Here is a 23,301-nt window from a genome sequence, read left to right as displayed (position 1 = left end):
AGCGGGTGTGAACCGTCCTAGGGCTGAACTCCTTATCTGTGGTTCTATAACAAGTCATCTGCTCCCCAAAATAAGAGGGTGGGCATAAGACACCAGTGAGAGACACTGCCGTTCAAAACAGGAGGCAATGGAAGGGAAAAGGGTGGGGCACTGGTCTCAACCAAGTAAGTCCAGCTGGGCAGTCTTAGGGCCTGAAAATACCCTTTGGGCTTGCCCTGCCTCCCTGGGAGCTACCCATTCTTTCCCGCAAAGGGCAGCCTTGGTTTATGGCTGAGTACTTGGCAGAAGCCTGTTTCCTACCTGCAGAATTTGGGGAGTTTAGCAGCCTGCTTTCAATCTGTCCTCTCTGCCCTCACAGTCCAAGTTGGTACGGGTTCTGCTGGTATAAAATTTTCAGCCTTGTGGCCTCCAGTGTATGTCAAGGGAACTGACTCCATTAGACAGGGGCTATCTCCACAGATCCCTGGATAACCCAATCTTTATTCCCAGCTTGTGCCGGGCTGGTTCAGGGGACCCATGAGCCACACCTAATCTCTTCAAAGAGCCATCTGTCTTTTTGGTCCTTCTGAGGCACTAGAAGGTTGCCACACCCTTGGCTTCTCCAGAGCACGCTTCCCTTGGTAGGGAATCTCCTAATTTTAGCATCTTTCACAGTGTGGATAGACTGAGAATTTCTCAAATGACTAAGTCCAGAGTCTCCCCTCTTCCCAGATTTCTCCCTTTGCTGTTGCATTTTACCATAAGCGTCGTAAGCCTGAAAATCCCCTCGTTAAATATCCAAGTTGACTGTATTCAAGTTCTGGTTCCCCGGTAACCATCGGGCACAACTGACTTCAGTTTCTACCACCGGATGAGGATTCTGCTTTCTTCCAGCTTCCAGTGACAGTCCTCACTTCCGTCTGCACCCTCACCGGCAGTGCTCATGGCCCTATTTCTCCTACTGGTCTGTTCATGAGGCATTCCCCCAGATGGTGGATTTCTCAGTGTCCTCCTCCTCCTGAGTCCTCACCAGCAGAGCCAGTAACATCTGCATTTCTGCTAACAGTCTGCACAAAGCATGCCAGATATTTTGTCCTCATAATTCTTCCGGCCTCGCCCATGGCCCAGTTCCAAAACCACTTCTCCATTTTCAGGTATTTGTTGCAGCAGCACTCCACTCCCAGGTACCAAAATCGGTACTAGTTTCAGATTGCTGCTGTAACAAACTGCCACAAGTTTAGTGGCTTAACACAATGATTTATTGTAATTCTGGAGCTCAGAAGTTTGAAACGCATCTTATGGGACTAGGGAAAAGTAGGGCTGCTTTTCCTCCTGGAGGCTCTAGGGGAGAATCCTTTCCTTTTCCTGCTCCTAGCGGCTGCCTTCTTTCCTTAGTTCGCGGCCACGTCACTCCAGCCTCTGCTTCTGTAGTCATCATTTCTGACTCTGAGCCTCCTCCTTATAAGGATCCTTGTGATGACATTGGGACCACTGCATAATCCAGTTAGTTTCAAGCTCCAGGAAGTCAGGCTTTTACTGGCTTTGACTCTGAAGGAAACTTACTGGTTCATCCAACTGAAGATTGAGCATGGGACCCAGGCAGAGCCTCTTTCCGCAACACAATAACGTCACCAGATACTAAGGATTGTCTGCCCTTGGAGTCTGAAAGTGGCTGTCAGCCTGGGCGGGAACCCCCGCATCCTCACGATACTTCATTTCTGAGTTCAAGGCGGCGGCTGTTCCCGTCAGCAGAGAAGGGGAAAGGGCAAGGCACGTCCATGCTTTCCATGGCACACACCCCTCTCATCCCATTCCCGTGGGCCGCATTTACCTGCAGACCCATGCCTGCTGTCAGGGAGGCGGCACGATGGAGGCAGGGTGACCATGTGCCACCCAAACGTTTAAGGAGAAAACTTGTCATGGTTCATGCTTGAGATCCTGGTGTCTATTCAAGGACCTGTCTGTCCTGCCATTCTGAACCACACGTCAGCTGCTTCCCCCGCTGGCCTGGGCCTCCTGGCTGCAGCCTCAGTGCCCACCGCTGCCTAGGCCCCGGGCGGAGGAAGTCGCCAAGGCGCAGTCCCATGCGCGCGAAGGGAGGGCCGCCCTAGCCTGCGTTCCACGCCACAGCGCATCCACCGCTCACACCGTGCGGAAGGAGGCACCAGAACCTCTCCCCTGCCCTCCCGGCCCTTGTCCGAGGCCCTTCCGAGCCCAGCAGTGCGCCCAGCACACACCGACGGGCCGCCCCCTCTGGGCAGTGACACACCACCTCCCTCACCGGCCTCCTCTTTCCGGACCTTAGGTTTCTTATTTTAAGAGGGAGACCTCAAGCACTGGTCCAGCTCTGACGGACCCCGCCATTCCAGGGGGGAGAAAATCTCAGAAAAAGCACAGGCCCCGCGTAAACGCCCGGGAACCAGGCGGGAGTCGGCGAGGCGCGGCCAGCTCCTGCCCCTCGTCCAGGCAGGCGGCGAGAGGGCCCCGTCCAGCGGCCCGCCCACTCAGTGAGACGGGGACCAGGAGCTGCCACGGGGCGCGTCTGCCCTCCCAAGCCGGACGCTGCGGGCGGGACGCGCACCCAGGGCCGCAACCACAGCCAACGCAGCTGCCACACAACTGCAGGGCCGCGTCCGCGGGGGCGGCAGTTATCGCGAGAAATCTCGCCGTTCTTATCACGAGAGCAAAACAACCTGCCCGGGCGGAATCGGAGACACTGCGTTCCCACTGCGCAAGCGCAGTTCTGCCAGGTCCCTTACTCGTACGCGCGCGTTTGTGCGACGTCCAGACGCCAAGGGAAGGCCGCCTACTGGAGCGCGTCTGCATTTCTCCCCCTCCCCCGCCAGCTCTCAGTTCCGCTTCCGGTTACTCACGTCCGGTCCTGCCCGTTCATCCTTCCGACGGAGAAGTCGGTGGAGCAGTTACCTGGACTCTTGCGTTCCCGTCCGGGTGGGCCGCGCCTGAGGCGGCGAAGTTCCGTGGGCTGGGACCGCGCGGCCCGAGGGCGGCGTCCCCGGTCGCACCATGGTGAGTAGGGTCTGGGGGGAGGGGTGCCGGGGCGGGCGGCGGGCTTTGAGGGCTCCGGCGGCTGGGACGCGGGGCGTCTCTTGCCGCCTGGCGTTAGCGCGGACGCCGGAGACGAGCCGCGGCCGTGTTTCTGCGTTCTTCGCCCTGTGCGCTCTCGATGTCCCCCACCGGGCAGGCTCAGCATCGCTTCCTCAGCGTCCCAGGAGGGGCCGCGCCTGCCGGTGTCCCCGGCCCACGAGCGCCCGGCGTGGCGCCGCTGCGGGAGCGTGTGAGCTCCGTGGCCTGGCGCGTCTGTTGGCTCCTCCACTCGCTCGGGAGGCGCTCACCCCGCGCAGATAGGAGCCGCGCTGGTACCCAGAGACACCCGTTCATTCTGGTTGCCGTGATACTGTCATTAGGTGAAGGCCCATACTAGGTGCGCGACGCCAGACTGAGTTGCAGAAGATGGAGCGGAAGCCTTTGTAGATTGATGAGCGCAAGATCCCCAGAACGAGAGAAACCAGTGGAGAAAAAGCAGCCTTTCTGTTCTCCAACCCTTGGAGGAGATGCCTGAATTACTGCTTCATACTGGCCGGCTGAGGCGGGGGGCTCTTTCTTGTTTCCGAACCCTGACAAGCACAGGGACGCCCCTCTCTCCATTCCCAGCTGGGAGAAGCATCCCTGGGTCTGGATGTCTCCGGCTACAGGAGTTGTTGGGTATTTCCTGTAACTGTCGCCATCACACCTTCGTATTTGTGGGCTTCCATCACCTTGAGTACATGCCCTTATAACATGATTCATGGTTTTGGGGGCAAGTTCCTACGAGTTTCTCAGAAAGAAGAACGCTGGCCAAATTCCTAGTACCCAGCATGGTGTTTTAAGCATGAAACACACGTTGAGAAACACTGAATTAAATGCTTAGAATCTGTAGGCTTTAATGAAATAGCTAGGAGACAGCCTCAGCCTTCAGCATGATGGCTTCTCCTGGGAGAGCATCTCCGTTTTATTCCTCAGTAGATACTGTGTTCGTTTTTCCACCAAGCAGTTGCCAGGTGTGTTTCTGTGTCCATCAAAAGGGAAGGTCAGAAAGATTTAACTCGACCTCACGTCTGCTGAGCATCTGTAACTGCATTCCTGATGTCTTCACATATTCATCTTGTTAAATTGTCACGGCGTCTCTGTGAGACTGGGAAATACGATCCCTGCTGTAAAGGTGGGGAAACTGAGGCTTGGACTGTTCAGGGATGGTAAGCCGGGGAGCCAGGAGTGAAATTCAGGTCTTTGACCCAGCAAATACTTTTTCTACTTATTTAACCAGAAAACATGTTCCCTGCTCAACACTGTGTTTTAGAGATAATTGGCTTGACACTAGTGTGATGGTATTTACATAAAACTTGGTATGTAAGAGCTAGTCTTTTCTTCATCATTGCACTGGCAGGGAACAGACAATTGTGACGCTGGATGAAAAGCGTGTGGTAGGTATAAACCCAGACAAAGGGTAGTAGCCTAGCTGGGAAGAAGGGGTCACGGAAGAATTTTCTGGGGTGGTGATAACAGATAAATTCTGAAGGATCTGGAAGTTAGCCAGATCCCAGGTAGGGGACAGTAGAGGAGTAAAGATTTTAGGTAGAGTCCATCTACAGATGACTGTATAAAGAAGCTATAGTATATTTATACTATGGAATACTACTCAGCCATAAAAAAGAATAAAATAATGCCATTTGCAACAACATGGATGGACCTGGAGATCGTCATTCTAAGTGAAGTAAGCCAGAAGGAGAAAGAAAAATACCATGTGATAGCATGCATATGTGGACTCTAAAAAAAGAAAAAACTGTTTACAAAACAGAAACAGACACACAGACATAGAAAACAAACTTATGGTTACCAGTGGGGGAAGGGGGTGGGAAAGGATAAATTGGGAGTTTGAGATTTGCAGATACTAACTGCTATGTATGTAAAATAGATAAACAACAAGTTTCTGCTGTAGAGCACAGGAAACTATATTCAATATCTTGTAGTAACGTATAATGAAAAAGAATATGAAAACGAACATATGTATGTGTATGTGTGACTGACACATTATGCTATACACCAGAAATTGACACAAACTGACTATATCTCAATTTTAAAAAGTAGATTTTAGGTAGAGAGGGCAACATAAGTAAAGTCACAGGATTTGGACATCTTTTGATTTTTGTTGTTCTTATTACTGTGTTCACATACTAGTTCAAGTCCTCCGCTTGTGACTGTGTGTCCTTGTGAAACTTTTCTCTAAAAAATAAATGGAAAAAACAAACAAAAAACCAAAAAACCTCTTTCAAACCTGGGCATTTTTTCTTCTCTCTCCTTTTAGGCCCGAAACGCGGAAAAGGCCATGTAAGTGTCGACTCAGTTTTGTCCGTAAATTTCACGTGACTTAGTTACCACCACGGAGCTCTTTATCTGCCCAGGTGTTCTCCCTGTAGCATTTTCTGACAGCTCCCAGAACTTCAGCTGGATGGACATGCACTCGCCTGGGGTGGTGCAGGTGCTGAGAGTGGCAGCTGTGGCAGCCGCAAGATCAGTCTGTTAACATCTGGATGAGTTGCTCACCACAGTGGTCTGATGAGTGGTTTCCCACAGTCCTTACACACAGTGTACGTTAAGCAGACACTCAGGTGTTCAGGAACACCCTTTTAAATCTTTATAGGCCCTGCTCCTTGGATCATGGAAACTTGTAACATCTCTGTGGTTTCTTGATTGCAGTATATATGTGTAAGAGTGACGAGTGATGTTAAATATGATCATGAAATTTACCCACCCAGGAACTTGGGTGGTAAGAAATCTGTGAGCAGTATTTAACGGAGTCTTCTCTGTTCCTGATAGGACGGCCTTAGCAAGATTTCGCCAGGCTCAGCTGGAAGAAGGAAAAGTCAAGGTTGGTTGAAATCCTGCTCATGAATTTTAAAGCATCAAGAACGCATGCGTTAAACTCCCTCCTGAGTCGACTCAGACTCCACGTCTTCCCGTTTCCTGTCCATGCTTCCTGATTCTCTCATGAGTCCCGGGTGAGGCTGTCTGCAGTGGGGGCATGTGACGGCCTGGCTGCTCATACTTCTGTCTCTGCTGTAATACAGTTGGGTTTCCACATTATCTGGCTCCGTCTAGTATTGACCAGTCGGAAGTGGAGTGTGCTGTGGGGGCAGCTCTGAGCTGAAGCCAGTAATGACCTCAGCCGTGGAGACTCAGCCAGGTTAGGGGTAACATGTACCGTTCTTTGCATTTTTTTAAAATTACACACACATGTGCACACACACCTGTGTGTACACACGCATACATGTATGTGTACGTTCTAAACGCCCATGCCCTTCATTTCCTAAGGTAGTATAAATATGCCATGAAATGGAGATAACCTGGTGTGCTTAGCCATCTCTCCGTATCAACTGACCCTGGATCACGCAGGTGTGAACTGCGTGGGTCCACCTATACGTGGATATTTTTCAGTAGTAAATACTGTGGAACTACACCGTGGTTGGTTGAATCTGCGGATGTGGAGGAACCATAGACCCGGAGGGCTGACTTAAGTTAAACTGGGATCAACCCCCACGTTGCTCAGGGCTCCACTGCGTTGGACTTTAAGTTGTTTCCAGTGTCTCCCTGTAGTAGATACAGCGCAACAGATGTTTTTGCCTGTATGGTTGTTTCCTAAGGAGAGATTGCAGAGTGAGGTTTGAGGCTTGATGACAGCCATCTGGAAATGAAACTTCAGACGTCTTTAAACATTTAAGGCTTCAGGCCTGAATCAGTTGTGAAAGTTGCAAGAAGCTTGTAATCTCATACAGTACAGTGGCCTCACGTGTATTTTGCTTTTCCTTAGGAGCGAAGACCCTTCCTTGCCTCAGAGTGTACTGAGCTCCCCAAAGCTGAGAAATGGAGGCGACAGGTACGTTCGGAGAGAATCTGATTGTGGCAGAAGTCACAAGTGTCTGATTGATTTTTATTATCTAAGTGACTCTTAAACCAGATCCTAAGAATTTTTAATTACTAATTTTGAATTAATAGTTTTCTTGTGCTTTCAGACATATTCAAAAGTCATGACAATTTATTTCCTTTAATTTTTTTCACAGATCATTGGCGAGATCTCTAAAAAAGTGGCTCAAATTCAGAATGGTAAGCTAGCCTGTCTCTTTAAAGTGCTTGATTCTCAAATCCACAATTAGACTTGGGGACTTCAGCTTCCTTCTCAATAATCGATAGAGCAAGCAGACAGAAAATCAGTAAGGACACGGTGGAACCGAACAATACTACCAGTCAACTTAACCTCGTTGACATTTATAGAACCCTCTGCTTAGAAAAGAATGCACTTTCGTTTCTTAAGAGCAAATGGAATAGTCACTAAAACAGAGCATATTCTGGGTTATAAAATAAATGTTAGCAACCTTAAAATAAGTAAAATTTTGTAAAGTATGTTCTCTGCTTATAACAGAATTAATGTGCAAATTGAAAACAAAGATACCTGGAAAATTCCTGAATATTTAGAAGTTAAACAGCATACTTCTAAACAACCCATATATCTAAGAGGAAGCCTCCAAGATCTTAGAAAATATTTTGAGTTGAATGAGAGTGAAAACATAATGTCATGATTTAGGGGTAAAAAAATTTATGTCATGCAGCTAACACAGTGCATAGGTGAAAATTTACAGCATTGAAGTAATGGAAAATAAGAAAGGTCTCAAAGCAGTGACCTAAGCCTCCATCCTAAGAAACTAAAAAGGAAGAATAAATTTAACTCAATTTGAGTAGAAATAGTGAAGAGCAGAAACCAGTGTAATTGAAAACAGAAAACGAGTAGAGGAAATAAATCAAAAGCTGCTGCTTTAGAAAGATTGGAAAAGTCTGTAAACGTTCAGTCAGGCTGAGCAAGGATAAAAGAAGACACAAAATTTACGAACATCAAGGATGGAACTGAGTCTGTCACTGCGGACTCTCCAGGCATTAAAAGGGTGAGGGAATATTCACACGGCTCTGGGCCTGTAACTCAGCAGCTTAGGGGGAAAGTCACACCCTGCAAAGCTCGCTGAAGACAAGTGGTTCTCAATCTGGGCAGCTTTGGCCCCGGGGACGTGGGGCACTGTCTGGAGGGTACTGCTGGCATCTGCTGGGTAGACACCAGGGGTGCTGCTAAGCGCCCTGCAGCGCACCGTACAGAGAATTATCTGACCCAGAACTCCAGTGGTGCTGCTGCTCAAGAAGAGATCGGTCACCTGAGTGTAAGTGGGACTGCAGGAGTGCAGTCTTTGTTTGCTAATGAGGATAAAGGGTTTTTTCAAAGATTTTTCTCTCCTGGTGCTGCTGAGCTCCGTTCACGATCCTTGCCCTTTCCTGATTTGGGTGTGGATGGTGTTTCTCCGAAGCTGAAACGGTATTTTTGTGTTGTGCACTTTTGTAGGCGTTGACATCCACTTCCAAGGGCATGACGTTGGTATTTGGAAGAAATGATAGGAAGTTTTTGTTTTCTAGCCGGTTTAGGTGAATTCCGGATTCGTGACCTGAATGATGAAATTAACAAGCTGCTGAGAGAGAAGGGACACTGGGAGGTCCGGATCAAGGAGCTGGGCGGTCCCGATTATGGGGTGAGTGAGCGGCAGCCCGTGGCCCTGGGGTGAGCTCGGGAGCCCTGGGCAGGCAGGGCGGGTCCTGACTCTCTCTGCAGCCCCTCAGCTCCCAGCAGGCCTGTTGCTGAGCGGGCACTGGAGACGTGGGAGGGGCCTGAAAGAGCCTGTGGGACAAGTGGGGTGGGGCTCACAGCTGCAGCCGGGCCTCGGAACAGGCCGGGCACCTGGCTTAGTGAGGCCGCAGTCTCTGGGGGTCCCCCTCTGAAGTGTCCTCAGCCCCCCACATTCTTCTCTGAACTCCTTGGGATTTGGGACAGTCCTCGTCAGCCTTTTTACTTGAGGGGCCCAGGGGACACTCCATTCTTCCCTTTCTTGTTTTTTTGTCTCTTTTTTTAAATTAATGTTTTGGTGGGGATAATTAGGTCTATTTATTTATTATTTAATGGGGCGGTGCTTGGGATGGAACCCAGGGCCTCGTGCCTGCGAGGCACGCGCTTTGCCGCTGAGCTGTGCCCTCTCCCCTGAAAGTACTCTGTGTGTGTTGGTGCACTTAGATATTTTCCATTCTGTTCTATTTTGATTTTTAAAAAGTGGATGATTGTGACCTAATTAATGGATTCAACGACCCACTCCTGGGTCTCACCTTTGAAACACGCCGCCCCAGGGCCTGCCCCACTTACCCCTTTGTGAAAAGACCTACCTCAGGTCACCTGAAGCGTAGTGTCTGGTCAGCGGCCAGCAACATGTTGCATAAGAAATACATACCGTTTCCTACGTGTCGTCCTGGCCGCCTCTGCGGCCCCCTTAGCGGAGAACTGGAATGCACACTTGAGCGCCTGGCCTGCAGGTGAGGGGTGCATTCTCCCCGCCGCAGAGGGAGAGGCGCCCCCATCCCTCGGGCACCTGCTCTGTTCTGCTCCGGCCACTGTGCCAGGAGCCTTCCCATCTCAGCTCCCTGGCGTTTCTGTGGTGACCCTGCCTCCTGTCAGAGTGTCCTGGAGTGGTGCCCGCGTCTGTTCCCCTCCTGGAAGCATCACGCAACTAATGCATGAGATACTGTCAAGTTCTGCCATCCACAGTCAGCATTCATGCTTTTGTCTGTTTTCTTCTGGAGTCTTTTTAATGCTTAAAAGACTTAAAGATGACACTCAGGTTGCTTTTTAAGGGATAAAAACAGTACCTAAGTGTTTTACTGTGTGTCTTCCACGTTTAGCATATTATCTTAAAATACATTTGCAGACGTGGAAACGGTGGGCTTAAGGATCAGATCCGTTTTCTTTTTTTCCTTCCCATTAAGAAAGTTGGCCCTAAAATGCTGGATCATGAAGGGAAGGAAGTCCCAGGAAACCGAGGTTACAAGTACTTTGGAGCTGCGAAAGACTTGCCTGGTGTTAGAGAGCTGTTTGAAAAAGAGCGTGAGTACCTAACGCCAGCGAGGCTTTGCCTCGTTCCCTGGTAGTAATGGTCAGGGCAGCAGGCGCGCAGGGTGCTGGCTGCTCTCCCCTTGGGGCCTCTCAGCTGCATGCCCACCCTGCAGTATCAGGGAGTTACTGCTCCTCGATTGTAAGTGAGGAGCTCTGAGCACCGGGAGTGGGAGTCACAGGCCTGGGCAGGCAGTTGGGGTGGAACTGACTGCTGCCACGTGGCACACTCTGCACACAGCATCTTGTCTGAGTGAGGGGCCCCTGCTTGCAGTGTCCCCTGTTTCCCGGGGAAGTTTATGTTTCAGTCACTTGTTGGGTTGCAAATACTCCCAGCTGAGAAACAGATGAAACCTGGGTGGCACCCCACTGTGTGTAAGTGAGGGGAGTGGGTCGAGCCGAGCCCTTCGCAGCTGCTACCTTTCCCATCACCGCCCTGGGAGCTGCGGGCAGACCTCGGCCTCCAAAGTGCAGTGAGAAGCCGCTGGTGGGGAATCGCCATGTGTTTTAATTTTGACACTTAGAAAAGCAGCCTGAGCATTTTGCAGAAAGAAGTGTGAAAAGTGGAGAAGGGTGGTGCCAGCACTCTTGCCGCCATTGGCATTCTGCTCTTCCCTGCCAGTCGGTTTTCCTGTTTGTTTAAAAATATAGCCCTGCCTTCCTTCAGCCCTGCTTATTTTTAAATTGCTTATGCTGAAACTGGCTTTGCACGCGTCACTCACATCGCTGACAAACAATTCAGAGTTTGTCATGCTGTTCATTATGAAAGCAATATAATCTTATTACAGAGAAGTTGGAAAACACAGCAAATTGGGCTACAAGCCACATTTTCCCAAGTGAGAGATGGCGTCATGACTGCCGATGTGCTGGGCTGCGCTCCCCCCCAGCTTCTGAGGGTGGAGGGGGCGGGGCAATCGTGAGGTGGTGCTGTGTGTCTTTTCTTCTTTTTTTTTTTGCCTTTACGTTGTTTCTAAATTTATTTTTATTTATTCCAGTCATAATTTTTCTTTTAAACAAAAAAGTGCCCAAGTTAATCTTAATGTGTGTGGTTTAAATAGCAGTGCAGCCTCCTCGGCCCCCACCCCAGTGTCCTGCTGACAGGTCCCCATTATTGTCTGTTTGGCATGCTCCCTTCCAGGCCTTTTCCCATGCGATTCTATGCTTATTTTATCAACTAAACTTCATCAGTGTAAGTGGCAGGTGACTCAGCCCCAATTCACGTTCAGCAGAAAGGCCTCCATGTATTGCCTCACATGACTGACAACGTTGCCTTCAGGAGTGGCTGGTTCCAGGGCAGTTCTCCACGTTACGGTTTTGTGAGAGCTTGTTTTCTCTCTCTCGCTCTGGTCTGTCACCCACTTGTGTTTTGCTCTCTCTTAGCAAGACTTTTCCCCCCCAAGCAGTTTAAGCAAAATCCCCAGAGGTGAGTGTGGTTGGCTTGTTTTGGGGGGTTTTTTTTTACATTTTTTATTGATTCATAATCATTTTACAGTGTTGTGTCAAATTCCAGTGACTGTGGTTGGCTTTGACTGGATCGCAGCTCCGTCCTGTGGCCGGAAGGAATGCAGGGCTCCCAGCCAGCCAGGTTGCAGCTCTGTCCTGGGCACAGCCGGTGTGACCCCCGTTCACACGCAGTGGACCGAGAGTGATGGGGGGTGGACCCACGTGGGGGCGCTGGCCGGAGGCCCCCCAGAACACAGTGGCTCTCCCGCCCTGTGTGTACCTTGGTTCTCTCGCACAGTTCTCCTTAGAGTGAGGGGTGGGTGAGGATTAGGGTGTCATGGGTGCAGCCACTCCTCCTTTGGTAGGCTTCTGTTATTTCCGGATTTTCGTGATTATAAAAGTTTTGCTGATCTGATGCAGTGTTCTTTTTACTTTTTATTTCCCTGGTTACTAATGAAATTGACAGTTGAATTCAATTACTAATTGAAACTTTCATACATAGGAATTTTTTCTTCTGAAGTTACCAGCGTTTTCTCTTTGACCAGTCTCTTGGGTTGCCATTTCCATTTTGACTTTGAAGAATTACTTAAATATTCTGAATAGTAATCCTTAGTCTGAAAGTATTTGTCAGGACTCCCTCACTTATCTTTTTTATTTGTTTGTAGTTCTTCTGTCTTACCTGTATGCATACGTTTTTTCATTAAACACTATGGCATTTCCTATGTTGTCAAAGCACCTTGTGAAACAGCATGTCCAGGGCTATCAGGATGCCCCGCTCCACACAAGGCTTGCAGTTTACAATCCTAGGGTGTCCAGGTTTTCATGTTGTATAAATAATGCTCCGACGCACATCTCAGTCCATCAGGTATGGCCAGCTTTTGTTTTTTGTTTTAAATTAGTGTAGGTTCCTTCTAAATGGATGAATTGGGTGAAAGATTTCAACACTGGCTTTAAAAAGGAAGAACCACTTAATGTAATCCCATTACTAGTATGGAGAAGTGCCTGTTTCGTGATATTTTTGTGAACACACATCCTGTGTGCCTGCATGGCATCGTGTGGGGAGGAGGCTTGAGTGTGATGGTGACGGGGAAGTCAGCTACGTCGGTGCTCTTTTTTTCAGCTCTTCCTCCTCCAAGAAAGACACGTGCTGAGCTCATGAAGGCGATCGATTTTGAATACTACGGTTACCTGGATGAAGATGATGGTGTCATCGTGCCCTTGGAACAGGAATATGAAAAGAAACGTAGGTCTGCGGGCATTGCATTGCATTGCAGGTGGCATCTGGTTTCTGTCCTCTTCTTTGAAAATGGGTTTTTATTTGTTTTATTTTTTAATTTTTTTAAGGAGTACTTTTATTAGGGTGGTTTAGAAAATTGGAAGTATAGTTGATGTACAATGTTATGTAAGTTACAGGTGTACAGTATAGTGAATCAATTTTTAAAGGTTATACCCCATTTATAGTTATTATAAAATATTTGCTACATTCCCCATGTTACACAACATACCCTTTTTTTTTTCTTTTTTTTAATGGAGGTCCTGGGGATTGAACAGGAAAGGACCTCACACATGCTAAACATGCACTCTACCACTGAGCTATACCCTTCCCCTGCAATATATCCTTATAGTTTATTTGATACGTAACAGTTTGTACCTCTTAATACCCTCCCCCTTCCCTCTTCCCCTTCCCTCTCCCCTTGGTAATCACTAGTTTGCTCTCTATATCTGTGAGTCTGCTTCTTTTTAAAAATATTCACTAGTTTATTGTATTTTTTTAGATTCCACATACAAGTGGTATCTGTATACAGAGTTTGTCTTTCTCTGGCTTAGTTCACTGAGCATAATGCTTTCCAAGTCCATCCATGTTGCTGCAAATGGCAAAACGTCATTTTTTGTGGCTGAGTAGTATTCCACTGTATAAACATACCACAATTTCTTATACAGTCATCTGTTGATGGACACTTAGCTTGCTTCCACATCTTGGCAACTGTAAATAATGCTCCTGTGAACGTTAGGATGTGTATATCTTTTCGAATAAGTTTTTTTGTTTTTTTCAGATGTACACCCAGTTGTGGGATTGCTGGGTCACATGGCAGTTCTATTGTTAGTTTTTGAGGAAACTCCATACTGTTTTCCATAGTGGCTGCACCAATTTACATTCCCACCCACAGTGCACAAGGGTTCCCCTTTCTCACATTCTCACCAACACTTGCTTTTTGTGGTCTTTTTGACAATGACCGTTCTGACAGGTGTGAGGCGACCTCTCACTGTGGTTTGGATTGCATTTCTCTGGCAATTAGGGATGTTGAGCATCTTTTCATGTGCCTGTGGACGCCTGCATTTCCTGCTTCGAAATATGTCTGTTCAGTTCTTCTGCCCATTTTTTAATTGAGTTGTTGTGTTTTTGATGTTGAGTTGTGTGACCTGTTTATGTATGTTGGATATTAACCCCTTACCAGTCATATTGTTTGCAAATATTTTCTCCCGTTAAGTAGGTTGTCTTTTCATTTTGTCAAAGCTTTTAAATTTAATTAGGTCCTGTTTATTTTTTGCTCTTCTTTCCTTTGAAAACAGGGTTTTCAATAGTGTTTGATGCCAGAAGGGAGTTTTCGTGTTGTTTCTTTCTTTAGGGGGAAACGGTGACTGTGAGGCAGGCAGGGTGGGTGGGGCCCATGGGCACAGCAGCTGCCCTGCTCCCCGTCCTCTGGGAGGCCGCCGTCTACACCCCTCCCACACTGGCCTGTCTTGAAATCATGAAGTGGCGGCTGCTTGGGTCGCTGTTAGGTCTGCTCTAAACACGGCCGACAGCTTGTCAGCGTAGGGCAGGGTGGGACAGGGTAGGCGTCCTCCCCGGATGCTTCCTCCACTCCAGGCACCACCCGTGCCTTCATACAGGTTTAGTTGATAAAATAAGCATGGAATCGCATGGGAAAAGGCCTGGAAGGGAACATGCCTTGCAACGGGGCTGTGAGAGCACGCTGGTGCTGGTCCCTGGGCGCGGCGCTGTGCTGTGGTTCTGGTGACAGGCGGTCAGGCACGGCGTGTTGGGAAGCCACTCAGGCCGTTGACTGGGGAGGATCAGGCTCGGCCCTGGAAGGCTGCCTGGCGGCCAGTGTGACACCAGACCACCCTCATGCCGGACTCCCACCCATAGGGCAGGACGAAGCGTGAGCCCTCCCAGAGGGGATGCCTGGGCCCGGGCCCGCGTGGTGCTGAGAGCTTTCTTAGAGGCCAGAGTGAGTGACACCTGCTCTCCCCTGTCCGCAGTCAGAGCCCAGCTAGTGGAGAAGTGGAGAGCAGGGAGAGAGGCCCGGCTGGCGAGAGGGGAGGAGGAGGAGGAGGAGGAGGAGGAGGAGGTCAACATCTACGCCGTCACCGAGGAGGAGGTACCGGCCGGGGTCGCCTTGGGTAGTGGGGTGGGGCCGGCGGGAAGGAGGCTCGCTCACAGACGAAGGGTCAGGGGCCAGGCCCAGCTCTGCCCTGGCCTCCTCTCCTGGGAGACAGGGACGAGGGCCACCGTGCAGGATCACAGGGAGGGCTCCGGGGAGCACCTCGTAAACTGCGCTTTACACCCAGGGTGACTTCCTTGTGTCTTAGAGTCCCATCGTGAACATACTGCAGTTGGGTTTAAAACGCACTGGGAGCCACATGAGTTTCCACCTGTGGCTGCGCTGTTTCTGTTCATGTGACGGCACCGGTAGCTCTCCTGTTGCCTTAACCACCCCTATTACGGACAGAAACCAGCCCAGAGCGGAGAGGGACTCACTCAGAGAGTCGTGGTCTGGGGTGGAGCTGACCCCTCACAGGCCGAGGCCCCTGCTGCCCAGCTGTTCTGCGGGGCCTGGCGTGTGCAGGCCTTGCTCCCTGGATGGATCCGGGACAGGACTAAGAAAAAGGAGGGACAGCACCCAGGCATGGACGATGGGTCAGGTCCTGTGTGACATCGGTGGTAAGGAAGCAGCCTCAGAGAGGCGTAGCGACTTAATCAGCGTCACACAGGATTTGGAAGACCTGAGGCTGGGCTCACAGGCAGGCACCTGGAGCAGGACAGCAGCATGCCCGAGGAAGAGTCTCTGGTGCACAAAATCCATTTGCTCTTTCGAAGGATGTTTGCTTCATGAGTGGCGCCGTGAGCTAGGCCAGTGCGAGGGGCCTGGCTGCGAGCACGCCCCGCTCTTAGCTCCAAGCCCAGTGGGAGGACATCTGTAAGCAGACACACTGGGAATGACAGTTGTGACAGGAGGTCCAGATGGGGCAGGAAGAGCCCTTTGAGGAAAGAGACCCCCAAGGAAGTGGCCCCTCAGCCGAGATCAGCAAGACAGGAAGGAGTAAGGAGTGTTCCAGACAGGGGAGCGGTGTGAGCTGGAAGACCCCGGGGGAACGTGGGGCACAGGACAGGCCAGTGTGGTTGGAGCCTGGCGTGGGGCTGCTCGCTGTGAGCAGCGGCTGGAGGGAGGGGCGGGCTGGACGGGCAAGGGCCCCAGCTCTACAGGGACAAGGGTTTTCCTTTGTTGTAAGAGCAATGGAAAGACACTAAAGGATTTTTAAATTATTTATTTTGAAATAATTAGAGACTTACAGGAAGTTGCAGAGGTGTTACAGAGAGGTCCTGTGTCCTCCCCCAGCGTCCTTCAGCGGCTACATCTCAGTTCCAGGACAGCATCAGAACTGGGAAATGGACTTTCTGTCAGAGCGTGTGGGGCTCTGTGTCTTTACCCTACATGCAAATTTTTGCAGCCACCTTCGCTGTCAAGATACCGTCCTTCTCTGCAGCTGCCCCCCCCGCTAACTCTCATCTCTGCCCCATCTCTGTAATTTTGTCGTTTTGACAACGTTTAATAAATGGAATCGCACTGTGCGTCACCTTTGGAGGTGGCCTTTGCTCAGCACAGTGCCCTCGAGAGCCACCCCAAGCAGTGAGTTCAAGAGTTCGTTCCTTCTGTAGCTGAGTGATATTCCACAGAGAGTTCCTGAGTCCTGAGTGTGCAGGTCAGTGACCTGTCACAAGACGACACTTATGTAGCAAATGCCCGGTGGAGAAACAGCACGACCAGCACGGGGGGCTTGCTCCTGCCCCCACTCCCGCCGGGTCACTCTCCTGACCTCTCAGAGCACTTACATTTTCTCTTGTCTCTGAACCTGCTGTGTCGTGGGGCCACTGTGCTTTTTTGTGTCTGCTTCATGTCCATTTGGGGCCGAACTTCCTCCGACAAATTTCCTTGTCGGAAGATGCCCTGAGGAATGGGATTTGCACATGAGAGGCGGGCATGTAGTCAGCATCAGTGGATGCAGCCACATCATTCCCCCGAGTGCCTGGGCCAGTTGGTGCTCTGACCAGCGGCATCTGAGAGGTTGCACTGAAGGGCTTCCGGCCAGCTCCACGTGGCAGCTGGTGTGGGAGGGGAGGACGGGGCATCTGGCACCAGGGCCAACCAGCGTTGGCCCCTTCCCCGCAATGGAGTCCTCTCCCCTCGTGTCTCCAAGGCCGCGTCATCTCCTTCGGTTGTTAGTAACCTCTGTTGACTCTCATGCAGCCTCTGAGTTGATGTTTTTTTACTAAATGTGGTCCGTTTAAAAAATTTAATTAAAATAGATAATGTGTTCACAAGATTCAACAATCAAGAAGTGCGGAGGGATGTTGGACAAAGATTCTCTTTCGCAGCCCCGTCCCCCTCCCCCTGCTGCTCCCTTGGTCGCTGGTTTCAGTTCTTGTTTCTTCCCTCCTGCCGATGGCTGCGCGGGACTCACAGTGTCCTGGTGCTTTTCGTACTTAACCGTGTGTCTTGGGTGTCTTTGAGTGCAAAACTTCCTCATTGCTGCTTTTTCCTTTAAACACCTGCAGAGCAGTGCATTTTATAGCAGCAGCAGCGTTTACATTTATTTACATGCCCCTCCCCACGGCTTTCGGTTGTGCTCTGTTCGCAGTCTGACGAGGAGGGCAGCCAGGAGAAAGGCGGGGAGGACGGGCAGCAGAAGTTCATCGCTCACGTCCCGGTGCCTTCGCAGCAGGAGGTAGGACTGAGGCTGCGGGTGCTCGTCCGGTGCTCAGAGCAGGGCGGGGGTCCGCAGGTGGGGCCGTCTGCTGGAGGGAAATCGCGCACTGTCTTGTCCACATGGGGCTCCTGGCCCTGGTTGCTGGGCTTCTGGGTGGCCATCCCCTCCCGACCGCGGATGCCCCGGCTGGCCCTGGGGCTACAGCCTCAGTCCTTGACTCTTGCTGCCCGCAGATTGAGGAGGCGCTCGTGCGGAGGAAGAAGATGGAGCTCTTGCAGAAGTACGCGAGCGAGACCCTGCAGGCCCAGAGCGAGGAGGCCAAACGCCTGCTGGGGTATTAGGGCTGAGCCAGGGCTGCACTGGGGGTCCCCCGTCCCTTGCTGCCCCGCATGAACCCTCAGGGCTCTGCTGTTAGCAACTGCAGGTGGACAGCGGCCCTGCAAGGCCTTTTGCCCTGGGGAGGGTCTGCCCGCCTCCCAGGCTGGCCCTGCGTGCTGAGCATGTCAGCGCCACCTTGTACCAGTCTTTTGTTGACATGTGACCCCTCACTCCTGTCCTGAGGACACGCCGCCCACCGGCCGCCTCCAAGTGTCCTGCGTGGCTTCCTCCTGTCACTGGGTGGGGAGGGCGATGGGTTTATGCCCACTGCTGGGAAATGAAGTTTCTCCTAGAGGCGTATCTGTAACTCCTCTCGAGAAATGGAAAGATGTGTGAGCCCTGAGCCCGCAGCCCCCTCATCCCTGCCGGCGGAGCTCTGCCCTGCTGCCGCCTCGTGCCTTCCTGCCCGGGTGGCAGGAACTTGCGTTTGCTACTTCTGTTTATGACTGATTTGCAGAGAGCTATTTTTATTAAAGAGTTTTGTATGAAAGGGAAACCTTGTCTGAGGCGTGTGCTCCAGGTGGTCTGTCCTGAGGCCACGGCTGCCCCGAAGCAGGAGGGTAACACTCGCCGCAGGGGACGGGGTCCCGAAGCACGCAGCCCCGGTGTGGGAGGGCTGGGCCCAGTTGCCACACATCTGGGAGCTGAGGGGTGGCAGGGCCGCCCTCCCCGAGCCCCCTCGCCCACCCACAGCTGCAGATCAGGGCTGAAGCCGCGGGGCCTGCAGCACCGGCCTGTGAAGGACACTTCAGGCGCCCAGGATCGAGTCCAGAACCCCTGTCCAGCTGAGTCTTGTCTTCCCTGGTAGGGGAACCCACAGCAGAGGCCGCAGCCCTGGGTGGTGCAGGGAGGGGCTCCCCAGGCTCAGAGGGGTCCTGGGCATGTGGCGGGAGGTGACGAGTGACCAGGGGGAGTGGCCAGTCTCCACGGGCCTCCTGAAGGACCCGAGGGCAGCAGGAGCGGTGCCGGTGTGAGTGAGGGGGTGGTACCTGCCTTAGGAAGCTCCCTGCAGCCTGGGGTGGAGGTTGGGCAGAGGCCAGGTGTGGGGATTGGCTGTGATGAAGGTGCCAGGGGCTTCAGAGCAATGGAACAGGGCACCTAGCAGGGAAGGGCCGGAGGGGCCTCTCGGCCGAGCCCCTGGGCCAGTGTGTGCGGGGAGCAGGGAGGGGTCGAGGCTGGAGCTCTGGGGGGAGCCGGGCAGGGTCAGACTCAGCCCAGGCCTGGGCCCAGGGGGAACTCAGGTGTGAACTGAGTGGGGACTTTGAGCAGGTCCCGCTGGGCCCTGGCCTCAGCTTTTCTGTTTCAAAGTCCAGGAGTGGACCTGTTTGCCCCCCGTTTGCCCGGGGTCTGGGCAGTCCCATGGAGTGGGCAGAGGCCAGGGAGGGCCCTTGGGACAGCCTGGCCCTGGTTTGAGCCCCTGGGGGCCGGGGGATGCCAGCTCAGACTAGCCCAGTTGTGGGTTTTTCTTCCAAAGGACACACCTGGTGTTCAGAGAGAGCAGGCGGTTCAGACAACAGGTGTTTCTTGTCCCTGGAAGGATGGTCGGCAGGTGCCTGGAGTGGGGCCCCCTGGACTGTCCGGGCTCTAGGCCTTCCAGACAGAAACAGGAGCCCCTGCTCCAGCCCCTCCCCACGCGGGCCTCGCGGGGCTTCCCAGGATGCTGGTAGTGCGGAATCAGTGTCCAGGGCTCAGACGGAGGAGCGGTTTGAGCCTACAGGTGTCCCTGGTAGAGATGGGCCCAACCCCGGGCCTCTTCCTGCCCTGCAGGCAGCCCCAGAGGGACGGTCTCAGCAGGGCTTCCACCCCAGGCCTGGAGCAGTAGGGAAGTCTGCTTGGTGGGTGCGGCCACTGGTGGGGATGTGGTCACCTTGGCTCAGCTCCTGCTGAGGAAACTTTGGTTGACGAAATCTGTCTCATGGTTTCTGTTAGCTTTGGCTCTGCACTTTCCAGAATGGCAGCCTTGCACACAGACGTGTCCATGGTCTTCCCTCCTCTTCCCTTGCTCCGCCGCCCTCCTGAGTCTGACACATCAGCCTTCTGTGGCACCTTAGGACTCACCACACCAGCCCCACGCAGGCCTCACAGTGCCCTCCTCCCCTGCAGCCGCTGACCCCCCCGTGCCCCGGCTTTTGGGCAGTTTATAAACAAGGAAGAGATTGACACCGTTCTCCTGCCCTGGCGTCTGAGACAGGCCCACTGTGGGGGAGGCAGCATCGCATGTCCCCTCCTGCACCAGCCCCGGAGGAAGAATGGAGAGGGAAGGCTGCCGGTGGGGCTGCCCTGGGTCCTTCTCTGCATGACTGAGCCCGGGTTCCCACTCCAGTAAGGTGGGATGTGCTCCCAGGTCCCTCTGGTGGTGCCAGGTGGGACTCAGAGCTAGGGGGTTAAGGGCTGGTCCTCAGGACAGGGGAGCAGTTGGGCAGGTGAGTGGGTGTTCCCAAGGGTCTGGGGCTTGTCCCTGGCGTCTGCCCAGTGAGCCCACTTAGTGGGGGCAGGGGGGCTGGGGACCAACCAGAAGCTGAGAGGGAGGAAGCCAAGGAGGGTACTGTGCCGGGGTGGGGCTAGTGCTGGGGTGGGAGGGCACCACGGGGCTGGTGGAGGTTGGAGAGGGAATGCTGAGAGCCTGGTGACCCCCTATTTCCAGTCAGAGCCTCAAGTGTGAGACTGGCACCACGAAGCAGGGCTCCTTTGGCCTGTGTGATGCTCTAGGTGGACGGGAGGCGGGGGGAGGGGGGTGCGCAGAATGTCTGATGGCCTCTGGTCTCTGGCCGCCAGCAGGCAGCCAGCGCCAGGCCAGCACCTAAATCTACCGCCGCTGCAGCAGATTTTTGCATACTTGTGGCTTTTCATTTTCTAATACTTTGCAGCCAGCACTCTTCTATATTAAGAACACGACGTGTCACGACTGGTGCCTGGTCTTCATGGTGTTTTTTCACCTTTGTTTCTGATTGGGGGCACATTTTCAGTAAGAGCCTGGGCCCTGCCAAATAAAGAAAATTGGATGATATTTTGACAATGGTGACTGTAGAGAGTAAAAGGTGAAAAAAGAAAGGAGGAAGGAAATGGAGGGAGGGAGGGAGGGAGGAAGGAAGAAAAAAACGAGGGGGAAAGAGGAAGAAAAGAGGGAAAAGGAAGAAAGGGAGGAAGGAAAGCACTTGTCCCTCTTACCACTGGGGGGCGCTCTGCACCCGGATGCTGAGGTCACAGCAGGTGCGTGTGTCAGCTAGGATGGTGCCACCGTGTGGCAAGAGCACAAACTGAAAACTCAGCCCATCCACCGTGAGCTTTAAGAATATTAAATTCTTGGCACACTTTTAAAAATTGGGGATGTGCGTTATTTTAAATTTGGGGCATTAAGGGAGGCATCGTAGACATTTTTGAATTGCTCTGTTTCAAACAAGCATAATTCAATTTCAGATAAAATGCCACAGTGCTCTTTGGGAGTTTACCACCAAAGAGGAAGCGCAGGTATTTTTTAACATGACTGAGGTATACTTTACAGACCATAAAAACCTACTGTAAGCGTGCAGCTTCATGATTTTAATAAACTTCCTGAGTCTTGCAACCTTCTCAACACTCCAGTTTTAGAACGATTCCATCACCCCACAAATGCAAGTGGTGGCTGGGTTTTCTGACAAAATCCACACCCAGACCAAAGTTCCCCTCCCCACCCCAAACCAGCTCCAGGCCAGGCCAGTTCAGCTATCCAGCCAGTCGTCCACCCTACCCACAGCTGCCCAACCTTCTCCCTTCCTCTCCCTGTGCCTCCGTTGGTGGGACCTTGGCCCATCCTGGCTCCTGGACGCCCCTTTCCCTCCCTGTCTCCCCCTGGTGCTGTGGGAGCTGCTCGGAGCTGGAGGCAGAAGTTGCTTCCTGGGGTCCTGGGCTTTGACGTGCCCCCCTTCTCAGAGCCAACCCAGCATGCAGAAGCCTTCCACCCTGTGTCCTTAAGTCTGCTGCTGCCCTGGATGCAGGCTTTGTCCGGCCGCTCCAACCTGATGTTATGAAGCTGGGCTCACGGGTCTGCTTGGGGGCTCCTGTCTGGTGCGGTTGGGTGTTTCCCACGGCAGTGGTGCTCAGTAGCTCTCAGGGGCCTGCCTCTGCCTCCCGATCCAGTTTCTTCCCCCGCTTGGCCGGTAGAACTGGTCACGGTCCTCAGGGGTCCTGGTCCTAGGAGACTTGCTCTCTTTTTAAAAAGTGTATTATTTTGGGGGGGAGGAGGAGGGAGGTAACTAGGCTTACTTACTTTATGTTTAGAGGAGGTACTGGGGATTGAACCCAGGACCTCATGCAGGCTACGAGCTACGCCCTCCCACTGGACTTGCTCTCTGTGGTCTCCTTAAGTAACAGGAAGGCCGTCTTCCCTTTTCTGCTGGGGAGGGTGTGTGTTTTTCTCTGCTTTGTGCGCTGATGTTTTGCAAGGCCTGCGAACAGTACCTGGCCCACGGCAGGCATTAATCAAGTCTTTTACTTACATGAAGCTGGAGCGCTGCAGCCCCTTTAGGAGAGGTTGTCTGAACAAGCAGGAGTCTTCTCAGTCCCCTTCCATGTTGGTGACTGGGGAGTCTTTAGGGAGTAGGTCCTATTTGATCTGGCTTAAGCCGCTCGCAGACGTCTGGGCCTCCTTCCTCGGAGGAGCCCTGGTTCACTGGCCATCTGGGGAGTGGGTCACCACCCTCCCACAGAAGTCCCCACGGACCTTCCTGGTTCCCCCCTCACGCCAGTCTTCGGTGCTTACCGGGTGGGTCATTTCCCCCCACGGGGCCCACTACCCCAACTGGGCCCGCCCATCCTGGGTCGTCTGGGCAGCTGCCTCCACCCCAGCTAGGCAGTTTTGGGGGCGTGGGATCCCCCAGCTCCTCCTCCTGGCCTAGCCTCCCTTCAGACGGGGCCCTCTCATTCCACTCCCCCAGAATCCTGGGGTGTCACCCTGAGCACACCACCCACAAGGATGCTGGCCTCCTCCCCAGCTTAGTCTGTGGCCTCACGGAAGCCTCCTCCTCTCCTCCTCGGAGGGTTCCACCAGGCCTTCCCTTCTTCAGTCTGGGGGGTGCGACCCCTATCCCGCCTCTGTCGGAGGGATTCTACGCCGTCGGCCCTGCTGGTGTGAGCGCCGAGGTGACACTGCCGTGGGCGTGCCTTCCTCCGAGACCCACCCTAGAGGAGGCCATTAACAGGCCCAGAGAGCCCCTCTTCTCTCCAGCCTGCTCCTGGCTGTGGCCAGGCAGAGCCCAGGTGGGGGAGCCCGGGCAGGTGGCCAGGCCTGGGGGAGGTGGGGGCGTGGCCGTGCTGGGACCCGTGCTGCGGGTGGAGCTGGGCTGTGGGCGGGCCTAGGGGCGGAGCCGAGGAGTGATAACGGGCTGAGGGCGGCACAGAGGGCGCCGTCCGTTTGGGGGCGGGTCTGAGGGCCGGCCGGGGGGCGGAGTCTGGCGGGGCGGGTCCGAAGGTGAATTCTGATTGGGTCGGGTATGAGGGCGGAGTCCCGG

The 23,301-nt window shown here is 52.9% G+C and overlaps 1 protein-coding gene and 1 long non-coding RNA gene across 5 annotated transcripts; one reads left to right on the top strand and one right to left on the bottom strand.

The window, feature by feature from the left end:
• Positions 1 to 2,757: 2,757 nt before the first annotated feature.
• On the top strand, positions 2,758 to 18,311 carry ISY1 (ISY1 splicing factor homolog). 4 transcript variants are annotated; one of them, XM_072941970.1, is made up of 11 exons: positions 2,850 to 3,006; positions 5,342 to 5,364; positions 5,854 to 5,905; positions 6,845 to 6,910; positions 7,095 to 7,137; positions 8,488 to 8,600; positions 9,880 to 9,997; positions 12,567 to 12,689; positions 14,711 to 14,829; positions 17,369 to 17,455; positions 17,671 to 18,311. In XM_072941970.1, the coding sequence occupies exons 1-11, from the start codon at positions 3,004 to 3,006 to the stop codon at positions 17,776 to 17,778; spliced, it is 855 nt and encodes a 284-aa protein (XP_072798071.1). In that variant the 5' UTR covers positions 2,850 to 3,003; the 3' UTR covers positions 17,779 to 18,311. The 4 variants fall into 4 exon arrangements, with proteins under 4 accessions (XP_072798072.1, XP_072798070.1, XP_072798073.1 ...); XM_072941969.1 differs by lacking the exons at positions 17,369 to 17,455; positions 17,671 to 18,311 and adding an exon at positions 16,015 to 16,399 and having other exon boundaries at positions 2,788 to 3,006; XM_072941972.1 differs by lacking the exon at positions 12,567 to 12,689 and having other exon boundaries at positions 2,849 to 3,006.
• LOC107033769 (uncharacterized) lies at positions 15,983 to 23,190 on the bottom strand. Its single transcript, XR_001459286.3, has 2 exons — positions 22,291 to 23,190; positions 15,983 to 20,795 (listed from the first exon to the last, which is right to left on the bottom strand). It is a non-coding gene; the product is annotated as an uncharacterized lncRNA (long non-coding RNA).
• Between the last annotated feature and the right edge of the window lie 111 nt (positions 23,191 to 23,301).

Source organism: Vicugna pacos, chromosome 17 (genome assembly GCF_048564905.1).
Source record: "Vicugna pacos chromosome 17, VicPac4, whole genome shotgun sequence".
Lineage (NCBI taxonomy): Eukaryota > Metazoa > Chordata > Mammalia > Artiodactyla > Camelidae > Vicugna > Vicugna pacos.
Note: the sequence above shows the minus strand (reverse complement) of the source record. Positions and strands in the feature narration are given on the sequence as shown.

Coding starts and splice junctions, on each gene's coding strand:
- ISY1 (XM_072941969.1), top strand. Junction 6,911..7,094: donor CTGAGAAATGGAGGCGACAG/GTACGTTCGGAG, acceptor TTTTTTTCACAG/ATCATTGGCGAGATCTCTAA. Junction 14,830..16,014: donor ACGCCGTCACCGAGGAGGAG/GTACCGGCCGGG, acceptor TGAAATAATTAG/AGACTTACAGGAAGTTGCAG.